The sequence below is a fragment of the Oryctolagus cuniculus genome, chromosome 17, assembly GCF_964237555.1.
Source record: "Oryctolagus cuniculus chromosome 17, mOryCun1.1, whole genome shotgun sequence".
Lineage (NCBI taxonomy): Eukaryota > Metazoa > Chordata > Mammalia > Lagomorpha > Leporidae > Oryctolagus > Oryctolagus cuniculus.
Window position 1 is genome coordinate 20,382,509 of NC_091448.1, and position 12,721 is coordinate 20,395,229.

The following is a 12,721-nucleotide window of genomic DNA, read 5'->3' on the forward strand; positions in this document are numbered from 1 at the left end:
TGGTCCGACCTCTTAGAATTCTGCAGTACAGTTAAATCCCATGGAAACACATCACAGTGTCTTCAGCCTGTTGTTTCAAACAAAGTTTCTATCAAGTGCACTGCCCGGCCCAAACACCACAGCGCATATCTGCTTACAAGAATTTCTTCTTAATATCACAATCACAAGATGGTCCCTCTTTTCATCTTCTTTTTCGTCTTCTCTTCCTTTACTAAGAGGTCTGATCTCTCTAAGACAAGTCATTCACTACGGGAACACCACACGATAATAAAATGCACGTACGAAGCTTCCGGTCCATTTCTTCACATCTTCTCACTTCATTCACAAATTTCCGCTGGAAAACATTCACATCTGGGTTTAACTGAAAAACAAAAAACACAATACCAAACATCCAAATGCTGACTCTGATTCCTCTATTTGCTACGCACGTCCTGCAGAGTGAAATTTAATTTTGAGTCAATGGAGGGTGCAACACTAGTGAAAACCATCTCCTGAGCCAGATCAAGTGCCTTGTGGCCAGTCACGCCAGCAAGGACGCGCGCCTCCTCCCTCAACACTACAACACAGGACTGGAAAGAAGGCTGCGGGGCCCGGCACAGAGCCCCGCCAGGCAGAACACCCAGAACGTGGGAAATGGGCGTCACAGCAGCTCTGTGTGTTCACAAGAACCTCCTGTTCTTCCTGGGCAGACAGACAGAAGGCAAACTTCCCTCGTCCTTCTGCCCCAGCAGGGGCTTTACTCTGTCAGTGCCAGGCTGGGTTTTCACTCATATCCCACAGGTGCCTTTCAGAGCACTGTGACAGACAACCTGGGATATACAAACAAAAATAGAGCAAGTTTCTACTTCTTAAGAAGCTTGCACTGTGACAGAGAAGAAAGACGAACAGAGTGGCCTTTGGGCAATGAGCCAGCAGATAAGAGATCTCTCTCTCTCTATTCAAATAAAACAGTAAACAAATAATTTAAGAAGTTGAACTCACACAAGTAGAGATCAGAATGATGGTTACCAGAGACCAGGCTAGGGCAGCGGGGAGATGCTGAGGGCTTCGAAGTTGCTGGCCAAAGGGTACAAAGTTGCAGACAGGAATAAGTGTTGAGTTTTACTGCCTAGCAGAGTGACTGCAGTCAATAATACATCCTATTATTTCCCAACAACTACAAGAATACATTTCAAATGTCTTATCACACAAAATGATACAAGGAGGTGGATCTGTTAATTGGTTCAATCATTATATATTATGTTTATGTTTCAAAATATCACACTAGACTCCATAAACCTATACAATTATGATTTGTCAATTAAAATAATACTTTCTAACAAACAAGAAAAATCACAAGTATTGGGAAAGATGTAAAGAAATCAGAACTCCACTACATGCTGGCAGGAATGCAACATGGTCCGGTGGTCCCTCAGAAAGTCATGTGACTCAGCAATTCCACCCCTGGGGATGTTCCCCAAAGAACTGAACACAGTCACCCAAATGGCAGAAACCACCCGAATGTCAGTCAACAGAAGACTGTCCACACAACAGAACAGTCTCCCCCCACAGAGGGCTGAAGCACCAACACAGGTTACAACATGGAAGAACCTTGAAAATAATCTGCTGAATGAAAGAAGGCAGATACAAAGGCCACATACTGTATCCTATTTACATGGGGTGTCCAGAACAGGCAGATCTGTAGAGGCAGACGGGAGACTAGTGATTGCCAGGGCCTACAGGAAAGGGAGAAGGGAGTGACTGCTAATGGGTGCAAGGCCTCATATTGGGGTGATGAAACGTTCTAGAATCGGAGAGCAGAAACAGTTGTACAACCTTGTGAATATACTAAAAATTGCTGAATGTGGACTTTTGGTACATGAATTATATCTCAATGGGGTGGGGCACAGCAGTGGAATCAAACAGTCCTAAATAGAAAGTTGCGTGTCCTTGGGACAGTTGTTGTCATGCATATCCCAGCTTCCTGATCCATATGATGGACACAGCAGCTTCCACTACTGAAAAGCAGGTTCTCCTCGCCAGGGTGGATGTGAGGAAAGCCTGTAACAATTACAATGCGAAATACCCAGCGCAGCCTCTAGGGAAGAAACGCAGGCTGTCATAATTTTCAGTGCTGGGTGACAAGGGAAGAGAGTACATGAAAGACAAGAATGGATACGGGGCACGTCAGCCACCCAAGCTGAAGGCAGAAACACAACTCTCCTAATTGTCACTCCAGAACTCAGGGTGGTGCTTCTTGCAGAGAGGAGGGCTAACTACACTAAACTAAAATCAAGGAAGTTAATTTGTTACAAGTTTTCCTGCTTTAAAAAGACACTGATACATGTTACAACATGAATGAAGCTTGAAGGCGCCAGGCTGCCTGAAAGAAGGCAGTCAGCAAAGACTACAGAGACCATGATTCCATGCACAGGAACTGTCCAGAAGAGGTAACGCCAGACACACAGCACAGTGCTTCCTAGGAGGTGGGGGTACACAGGGAATGAGGCCGTGGGAGGAAATGACTGGTAATGGGCACAAAGTTTCAAAAAGTTCTGAAATTGGTTGTGGTGATGGCTGCATCTGTGAGTAGCTAAAATATACTGAAGTGGGGCCCATGATGTGGCGTAGAGGTGAAGTCTCCGCCTTTGACACAGGCATCCCATGTGGGCACTGGTTTGAGCCCTGGCTGCTCCACTTCCTATCCAGCTGCTTGCTAACGGCCTGGGAAAGCAGCAGAAGATGGCCCAAACCTGGGCCCGTGCTACCCAGGTGGGAGACCTGGATGAAGCTCCTGGCTTCCGCCTGGCCCAGTGCTGGCAATTGCAGCCAGCCAATGGGGAGTGAACCAGTGGATGAAAGCTCTCTCTGTCTCTACCCGTCTCTAACTCTTTCAAAAAAGATAAATAAATCTTTTTTAAAAAATGAATAAAAATAAATGTTTAGAAAAAGAAACTGAAAAGAACCTGCAAAATCTAGTAAGAAGAATTTTCCAACTTCAAGAGTATACATCTTACTTAAGTTATAAAGTATGAAAAACACTATCGTAGAGTCAGGAAAACACAAGAACAGCATGTGGCAGATACACAGCATTCTGCCCTACTTCCTTATACCAAAAATCCCAATTTCTTCCGAGCAACAGCTGCTCAGCTGAGAAACTACACTTCTTACTCTCTCGCAGCTAGAGTATGTCACAACTCTTGCCAACAACAGACTAACAAAAGTTTGTGGGGATTTCTGGGAAATTTTTTCTTTCCCAATATAGATACTTCCTTTTCTTCCTTGTACTCCGTTCTTCTCGCCTAAAACATGGTGAAACAGCGAGAGCTACGGTGGTTTTCTTTAAGCACAAAAGTTCAAGGATGCTCAAGCAGAAACACAAGATGCCTTAGGATAAAGGCTGTGCGAAGCTGAGCTTCATGCTACATGCAAAAAGCAAACCCCTGCCATTGGGGTTTTCATTTATACACAGCTAAATACAACCCTAGGTGATACTCACTTGATGTCACTCTCTTCAACATGTCATTGAAAGTCTTTTTGTTTGTTTAAGATTTATTTGATAGGGAGAGTAAGGCAGGGATTGGGGAGGGGGAGGAGAGAGAGAAGGATCTTCCATCCACTGGTTCACTCCCCAGATGGCTGCAACAGACAGGGCTAGGCCAGGCTGCAGCTGGGAGCAAGGAACTCCACCTGAGTCTCCCATGTGGGTGGCAAGGGCTCAAGTACTCGGGCCATCTTCCATCGTCTTCCCAGGTGCATCAGCAAGGAGCTGGGTAGTAAGTACAGCAGCCATGGCCGGCGCCGCAGCTCAGTAGGCTAATCCTCTGCCTGTGGTGCCGGCACTCCAGGTTCTAGTCCCGGGCAGGGCGCCGGATTCTGTCCCAGCTGCTCCTCTTCCAGTCCAGCTCCCTGATGTGGCCTGGGAGTGCAGTGGAGGATGGCCCAAGTCCTTGGGCCCTGCACCTGCACAGGAGACCAGGAGAGGCACCTGGCTCCTGGCTTCGGATCAGTGCGGTGCGCCGGCTGCAGCACGCGGACCGCAGTGGCCATTGAGGGGTGAACCAACGGCAAAGGAAGACCTTTCTCTTTGTCTCTCTCTCTCACTGTCCACTCTGCCTGTCAACAACATCCAAAAAAAAAAAAAAAAAAAAAGTAAGTACAGCAGCCAGGACTCCAATTGGCACCTATATGGGATAGCATTGCAGGCAGCAGCTTAACCTGCCATGCTACAATACTGGCCCCACATCTCTGGAAGTTTTAAAGCATATGATGAAACAAGCAGAAGAAAGAAAAAGATAAGGATTTGAAAGGATGAAACAAGACTGCAGACAGTAGGTTGATTTTTCAGAAAATCCAAGATCTCTATAAGTTATTAGAGCTTTTTAAAAAATCTTATTTATTTGAGATGCAGAGTTAGAGAGAGAGGGAAAAACAGAAAGAAAGGTCTTCCATCTGCTGGCTCACACCCCAAATGCCCGCAGTGGCCAGAGCTGACCCAGGAGCCAGGAACTTCTTCAGAGTCTCCCACGTGGGTGCAGCAGCCTAAGCACTGGGGCCGTCTTCTACTGCTTTCCCAGGTCATAAGCAGAGAGCTGGATCAGAAGAGGAGTAACTGGGACATGAACTGGCACCCATGTGGGATACCAGCACCATGGGCAGAGATTTAGCCTACTACACCACAGCACCAGCTCTGCATTAGAGCTTTAAAAGATATGTCATCAAGGTTGTTAGATATAATACAAAGAAAACAACTCTCTTACCACAGTCACAAACAGAAAAGTTAAATTACAAAATGATGCCAATAACAACAATAAAAATAAGTAACTCAGAATAAGTCTGAATAAAGATGTACAAGGACTGGGGTTGGTGCTGCGGTGTAGCAAGTTAAGCTGCCATCTACAGTGCCAGTGCCCCATATGGGCAGTTGCTCCACTTCCACTCCAGCTCCCTGCTATTGTGCCTGGGAATACAACAGAAGATGGCCCAAGCGCTTGGGCCTCTGCATCCACATGGGAGACTGGATGAAGCTCCTGGCTCCTAGTTTCAGCCTGGCCCAGCCCTGGCCATTGTGGCCATTTGGGGAGTGAACCAAGGGATGGAAGATCTCCCTCTATCTCTATAACTCTGACTTTCAAATAAATAAATAAATCTATTTTAAAAACTGTATAAAGACCTTAAGGAGGACATAAAACTATCAACAGGGAATTTTATGGACTTTAGTAAGCTGATTCTAAATTCTAAAACTAATATGTTAGAGTAGGCAAGAATAGCCAAGATGATTATAATAAAAAAGGTGGGGAAATTCATATTCTGTAAGACATCAAACCTTAGTATTAATTTGTGGTAATTAAATTATTGTTCTACAAGCACAGGATAAACAAATAGGCCAATGGATCAGAAGGGAACCCAGAAACAGATTCAAATAAATATGAACACTTGGCATTTTACAGATATGAGATTGTAAATCATGAAATAAGAACATATTATCCATAGGGTAAGCAATGTGGCAGAGCATTTTTTAAAAAAGATTTATTTATTTGTTTGTTTGAAAGGCAAAGTTACAGAGAGGCAGAGGCAGAGAGAAGACAGAAAGCTCTTCCACCTGCCGGTCCACTTCCCGAAATGGCTGCAACAGCCAGAGCTGAGCAATCCAAAGCCAGGAGCTTTCTTCAAGTCTCCCATGCAGGTGCAGGGGCCCAAGGACTTGGGCCATCTGCCACTACTTTCCCAGGCCACCAGCAGAGAGCTGGATCCGAAGCGGAGCAGCCGGGACTCAAAGTGGCACCTGCCCATATTGGATGCCGGCACTGTAGGCAGCGGCTTTACCCTCTTTGCCAAAGTGCCGGCCCCGACGGAGCAGATTAAACCTCTGCTTGGGATGCCCACATCCCATACTGGAGCACTGGGATCAAGTCCTGCCTCCACTGTGGATCGGCTTCCTGCTACCGTGTGCCCTGGCAGGCAGCAGGCGTCGGCTTCAGTACTGCAGTCCTTGCCGCCCACATGGAGGCCCAGACTGAGTTCCTGCTCCCTGGCTTCAGCCTGGCCCAGCTCCAGTTATCATGGGCACTGGGAGTGAACAACAGATGCGAGGTAATTCCCTCTCTCTCTTTCAAACATAAATAAGCTTTAAGGAAAAAAGAACACTTCATTCAAAAAGTTGCTTTGTTTGGGCAATTAAGACATTGCTTGGAACACCCATATCCCCTGTCAGTGGGCCTGGGTTCAAGTCCTGGCTCCACTCAATTCCAGCTTCCTGCTACTGTGTACCCTGGAAGGCAGCAGGTGACGGCTCAAGTAGTTGGGCCTTAGCCACTCATGGGGATTCCTGGATTGAGTTTCCAGCACCTGGCTTTGAACTGACCCAGCCCTGGCTATTGCAGACATCTGGGGAGTCAACCAGCAGAGGAGTTCTGCCTTTCTGTGTCTCTCTCCTTCAAATAAAATGAAAATAAATGTTAAAAAAAAAATTTAAGTTGTTCTGAGACAACTGGTTGTTCAATGGGAATAAAGTAGAACCCTACCTCACTCTATACCAAAATACAGACCAGGTAGATCAGAACCTAAATGCAAGTAATGCTTATTTAAATGTTTATTTTATAAGAACATATAGAAAAATGTATTTATAAGCTTGGACTAGGTAACAATCTAATTAGGAACCAAAAACATAAGACATAAAGGAAAAAACGGATACATTTCACTACACTAAAACTTAACACTGGCCAAGTTTGGAACAATCTGAGCATCAAATAGAAAAATGATAGTAATGGGTTACAATGCTTTTAATAAACAATAACAATGAAATTGATGAGCTCCTGGTGGAAAAGAAAAAAAGGTTAGGAGGAGGAGGGGAAAAGCTTTTTTCTAAAGATTCACTTATGTATTTGTTTGAAAGACACAGCAACAGAGAGGGAGAAAGAGACACAAAAATCTTCCATCCACACCCCAAATGGCACTAAGAGCCAGGTCTGGGTCACGCCAAAGTCGGGAAACAGAACCTCTATCTTGGTCTCCCCTGAGGGTGGCATGGCCCAGGCACTTGAGCCATCATCCCCTGCATTCCCAGGTGCAACTGCAGGAAGCTGAATCAGAAGCTGAGCAGCCAGGACTGGACCCGGCATTCCAATATGGGATACCTGTGTTGCAACCAGCAGCTTAGCCCACATGTGACAAAGCTAGCTTCAGGAAAAACTCTTTATTAAAGGAAACTAGCGGGGGGCAGAGTTGTGGTGAAGTGGGTTAAGCCACTGCCCGAGACAGGCCAGTTGGAGTCCTAGCTGCTCCATCCCTGACCCAGTCCCCTGTTGATGGCCTAGGAAAGCAGTGGATGATGGTCCAAGTGCTTGGGCCCCTGCACCTACATGGGAGACAGGGAAGAAACTCCTGGCTTCGTCCTGGCCCAGTCCTGCTCCTTGTGGCCATTTGGAGAGTGAACCAGTAGATGGAAGATCTCTCTCTTTCCTTCTCTGTACCTCTGCCTTTCAAATAAATAAATAAATAAATCTTTTTTAAAAGAATTAAAAAAGGAGGCCGGCGCCGCAGCTCACTAGGCTAATCCTCCACCTTGCGGTGCCGGCACACCGGGTTCTAGTCCCGGTCGGGGCGCCGGATTCTGTCCCGGTTGCCCCTCTTCCAGGCCAGCCCTCTGCTGTGGCCAGGGAGTGCAGTGGAGGATGGCCCAGGTGCTTGGGCCCTGCACCCCATGGGAGACCAGGAAAAGCACCTGGCTCCTGGCTCCTGCCATCGAATCAGCGCGGTGCGCCGGCCGCAGCGCGCCGGCCGCGGCGGCCATTGGAGGGTGAACCAACGGCAAAAGGAAGACCTTTCTCTCTCTCTCTCTCTCTCTCTCACTGTCCACTCTGCCTGTCAAAAAAAAAAAAAAAAAAAAATTAAAAAAGGAAAGATACCTTTACAACAGCAACACTTAGCAAACTGTACCTAAATCAAGTGACCAAATTTAACTTTGGGGGCCAGCATTGTTGTGTAGTGGGTGATGCTATTGCCTATGTCACTGGCATCCCACATGGGCGCAGGTTCAAGCCCCAGCTGCTCCACTTCCAATCCAGCTCCTTGCTAATGTGAGTAGGAAAGCAGTGGAAGATGACCCAAGTACTTGGGCCCCTGCCACCCATGTGGGAAACCTGGATGAAGCTCCTGACTCCTAGGTTTGGCCTGGCCCTGTCCTAGCCATTGCAGCCATCTGGGGAGTGAACCAGTGGATGGAAGATCTTTCTCTCTGTCTCTCCCTCTCTCTCTGTAACTCTGCCTTTCAAATAAATAAATAAATAAATAAATAAATAAATAAATCTTTCAGTAAAAATAATTAACTTTAGCAAAAATAGGACAAATGGTGTCATAGGACTTCTAATGTGATACACTGAGGATACAACATCATGTGTCCTTGCCAAAAGTGTTTAAGCTAAATCAAATCGGGGGCCAGTGCTGTGGCATGGCAGGTAAAGCAGCTGTCTCAGTGCTGGCATCCCACATGGGCGCTGGTTCGAGTCCCGGCTGCTCTACTTCCAATCCAGCTCTCTGCTATGGCCTGGGAAAGCTTCTCTCTGCCTCTCCTTCTCTCTCTGTAACTCCTCCAAGTAAATAAATACATCCTTAAAGAAGAGAGCGAGCGAGCAAGTGAGCGAAACACAGGAGGCCAGGAAGAAGTCCGTCCCCTTCTCACGCCTGCAGGAGGACAGCTTGCTGGTTCTCTCTTCTGTCATTGGTGCTGTTGAAGAATCTGGACTGCTTATTTTGCAGAAGGTCCTTCAGTTTGGATTGTCTAATTGTTTCCTCATTATTTGATTTAAATAATTTTTTCTGCTTGTCTTTTGCTGTCAGCTTATGTAGCTGTTATTATGCTTTCTTGTAATCGATTTGCTTTTTTTAAAGAAAGGATTTACTTATTTATTTGAAAGGCAGAATTACAGAGAGACAGAGGCAGAAACAGAGGTCTTCCATCTGCTGGTTCACTCCCCAGTTGGCCGAAACAGCTGGAGCTGTGTAGATCCGAAGCCAGGAGCCAGAAGCTTCTTCCAGGTCTCCCATGCAGGTCCTGGGACCCAAGGACTTGGGCCATCTTCTTTTTTTTTTCTTTTTTGACAGGCAGAGTGGACAGTGAGAGAGAGAGAGAGGGAGAGAGAAAGGTCTTCCTTTGCCGTTGGTTCACCCTCCAATGGCTGCCGGCGGCCGGCGCACCGCGCTGATCCAATGGCAGGAGCCAGGAGCCAGGTGCTTCTCCTGGTCTCCCATGGGGTGCAGGGCCCAAGCACTTGGGCCATCCTCCACTGCACTCCCTGGCCACAGCAGAGAGCTGGCCTGGAAGAGGGGCAACCAGGACAGAATCCGGCGCCCCGACCGGGACTAGAACCCGGTGTGCCGGCGCCGCTAGGCGGAGGATTAACCTAGTGAGCCACGGCGCCGGCCTTGGGCCATCTTCTACTGCTTTCCCAGGCCATAGCAGAGAGCTGGATTGGAAGTGGAGCAGCCGGGACTTGAACTGGCATCCGTATGGGATGCTGGCACTGCAGACAGCGGTTTTACTAGCTACGCCACAACGCCGGCCCCAACACAATGAATTTTCCCAAAGATAAGCAAAGTATTCCGGGGGAAGAACATCTGAAGAGGGAAGTTACAAAATGGCTGATGAGAATGAGGAGCAAGACCAGTCATGGGACTGCATTTGTGCAATTGTGGCTCTGACCACGGAGTTCCTGAAAGCCTGCAATTCCTAGACGCCTAGGCTGATGACCCCTCCCTTCAGCATCACTGCCCTTCCATCCATCCATTCATCCCAACAAATCCTGACTGACGGCCCTGTACGTGAGCACCAAAGATACATAACCAGCAAAATCAGAGACTGTCCCGTCTTCCGGGTGCTTAGATCACAGGGGAAGAGGGACTTCAATTAACGTGAAGTTGCAACCATGAGAAATGCTATCTATGCAGGAGAAGTGCACGGAGCTTTGAGCCTGCACAACAGGGGGCTGCCAGTCAGGACGCTGCAGGGCTGTGAGCTGCCTCCTCCTTTCAGCACCACATACTGGGACTTACTTATCAGACCGTAAGCTCCATGGGGCACACTGTTTTACTCGTAGACTGTCTGTTTTCTTTCAATATCTTCTTCCACCGTCCAGCAAAATGCTCCAAAATAATGGCTATTTGGTATCTGCTTATATAATACATATCTGTAGCTGGATGCTTCAGATTATGAAAAAAAAAAAAAGTCCTAAACTACAACAATCTTTGCAAATACCCAACGGGCAGTGCTGGGTGTCAAGGAGGAAGAGAAAGCCCGGAGCAGGTCAACCCGGCAGCCTCCTCGGGCCCGAGCGCCAGGAAGGTTCTCAGGGGCAGAGCGGGAAAACGCACACAGGACCGGCACAGACACGCTCACCCTGGAGTGCAGCAGCCACTGCTCTGTTATTATCTCTGCAAATAAAGACCGTGACACTCGTCACAAGGCCGTCACCCAGGACAAGCAAAGTCAGAGCGCAGCGGGAATCGCGAAGCAGCCACAAGCACTTACGTCACGGAACTGGACCTTGCCGAGCTCCCCCAGCTCACTGACGCAGCAGTAGGCAGCTTCTGACTGCAGAAAGAGCTGGGCCAGCGTCATCTCCTCGCTCCGGAAGAGCTCCCCCATGGTGGCAGACGGCACCGCTCCGGAGGCTCAGCGTGTCTCTCCAACCTGAAGCAAACGAGAAAACGACACAGTTTGCAAATGACCGAGAGGGCTGCGCAAACAGCACTCCAGCAAGAGGCTCTCCTTCGGCATTTCAGCTCTTCCACCCCACGCTGACAGATCTTTAGCAACTGTTTTGACAACCTGCTCAGGAAAACGGAGAAGAGAAATCGTGTGCTTCTGTTTTGGCAAAGGCAGTTACTGAATCTTGTCCTGCTGAGTGCAGATAAAAGTCATTTCCTTTGCAGTCAACATCAAGATCAACTGACAATGTTTTTGGACAACTCAATAACAATGTACAGAGATTAAAGACAGGGACCGGGAACCCAAACAGCTCCTTCAACACCCCTGGACACAGTGTGAATATCACTGCCCAGTCTTATTTGCTTGTACAGGAAACAAACAGAAGAGACCTTGATCACTCTCCCATAAAATCTGGCCAGGAACCGGTTTTCTCCTTCCATCAAAGTCCCAGCACTCCCTACAGCTATCACCACATTAAAGGGCTTCAGTCTCCTGACTGCTCAGAAAACACCACCACCCTCACCCACAGCTGTGGAATCCAATAAATAACCATTATCTTAAAAAAGGAACCAGCCCTGAATGAGACTCAATTTCAAGGCAAGCCTGCCAGGAACACATTGATAATGACAAAGCAGTTTTATGAAGGCAGAGAAAATGAGCCTTCCACCCGCGCAGCTTTCTGCTTTGTTTGTCAACCCCATCTTCTGGATCAACTGCATTCTTCCATCTGTCCAGTCTTCTCAAGCGCGAGCCCACACACATTTCATCGGCGTCTTACTGTTGCCGGTAGGAAAGGCGACTGGCGCTATCAGTGGTCCTGAAACGCAATTATTTATTCTCAATCACCTGCTGCAAGGCGCAGCCTGCACAGGATCTAGACTCAGCGAAACGCACACCACTTCGAGCATCACAAGGCTGCCTGCATTCAATATTCGCAGGGCAGACTGACATCGAAGGGAGATTTGCTACTCTGGAAGGTTGGGAGACATCTTGAGACATCCCTACGGCAAAACCTTTGTGCAAATGATGTTCAAGGCTGCAAAACAACAAGCTCAGAGGGAAGCGAGAATTTCTCCAGAGATTGGTGGCTTGGTCTCTAAGCCTGTGTGCACCTGATTCATCCGAACCAGCTGTTAGCAGCCTCACCACCACCTTCACCAAGTGTAGACTCCACACCTCAAAACACACCCGACAGCAAGCCGTGGCAGCACCACCAGGGCGGACGATGACAGCCTGCTACAAGCGCGCTCCCCGCCCCCAGGCTTTAATAACCAGGTCTCCCCAGAACATCTCTAGCCCACTGGAGCCAGACAGACAACCAAGCCACAGCGGTGCTGGAAGGGTCACAACGCGAAACCTGAAGAAACAGCACGTCCACAAAAGATGGGGCGGAACGCAGCGCCCCCACCCCGGCGCCCAGCCTCCAGGAATCCGCCATCCAGCCCTGGCCTCCCACCTGGGAATTATTCACCTGCTTACTTCCTGTCCACCCAGTGAGCCAGCAGGAATTCTCGGGACCCAGGCACCCCTCCCTCTTTGGACCGGGGGCGGGGAGAGGGGGCGGAAAAAAAGGGAAGGGATAGCCCCAAATCGGAGGCCCTCTCAAAAGCCCCCAGAATTCTTCTGCCCACCCAATAACCTTCCGCTTTCCCCTTAAACGGGGAAACGACCTAGGGCCTCCACAGAGCAGTGAGTCTCTGGTTCTTCTGCCCATAGTCCGGGTGCCCAAGAGGAGGCGAACCCCTATTTTTTCCCGAAGATTATAAGACCCCTGCTAATTCCTTTAACAAGCAACGGGGCTACCAGGATTTCCTGAGTCCCTCGAAGCCCGCTCCCTGCCGAGCCGTATCTACATCCCCCACTCACCTCCAGCAGCCGGCCCTGACGCCGCCACAGAAGCCGCCGCAGCCAAACCCGCAGCCTCAGCGGCTCCGGGCAGAAGCGCCTCGACGTGCGTGCGTCACCAGGGGCCCGCCCCCGCGGCGCCGCCGGGGCCCGCCCCCACGATGATCTCATCGCAGTCGACCAATGACGTGC

At 48.7% G+C, this 12,721-nt stretch overlaps 1 protein-coding gene across 12 annotated transcripts in view; it reads right to left on the minus strand.

Moving 5' to 3' along the window:
* The window catches only part of ATP6V0A1 (ATPase H+ transporting V0 subunit a1), a 55,265-nt gene that overhangs the window by 42,205 nt on the left and 339 nt on the right, over positions 1-12,721 (minus strand). For 7 of the 12 annotated variants that reach the window (XM_051824976.2, XM_002719398.5, XM_002719397.5 and 4 more), the window contains exons 1-3: positions 12,551-12,676; positions 10,505-10,666; positions 283-361 (exon numbers count right to left, since the gene is read on the minus strand). In XM_051824976.2, the coding sequence (XP_051680936.1) occupies positions 283-361; positions 10,505-10,621 (196 nt within the window). In that variant the 5' untranslated portion in view covers positions 10,622-10,666; positions 12,551-12,676. Of the gene's footprint in view, positions 1-137; positions 362-10,504; positions 10,667-12,550; positions 12,677-12,721 lie in introns of those variants that run through there. The other 5 variants (XM_070060677.1, XM_070060676.1, XM_070060675.1 and 2 more) reach the window with 2 other exon arrangements.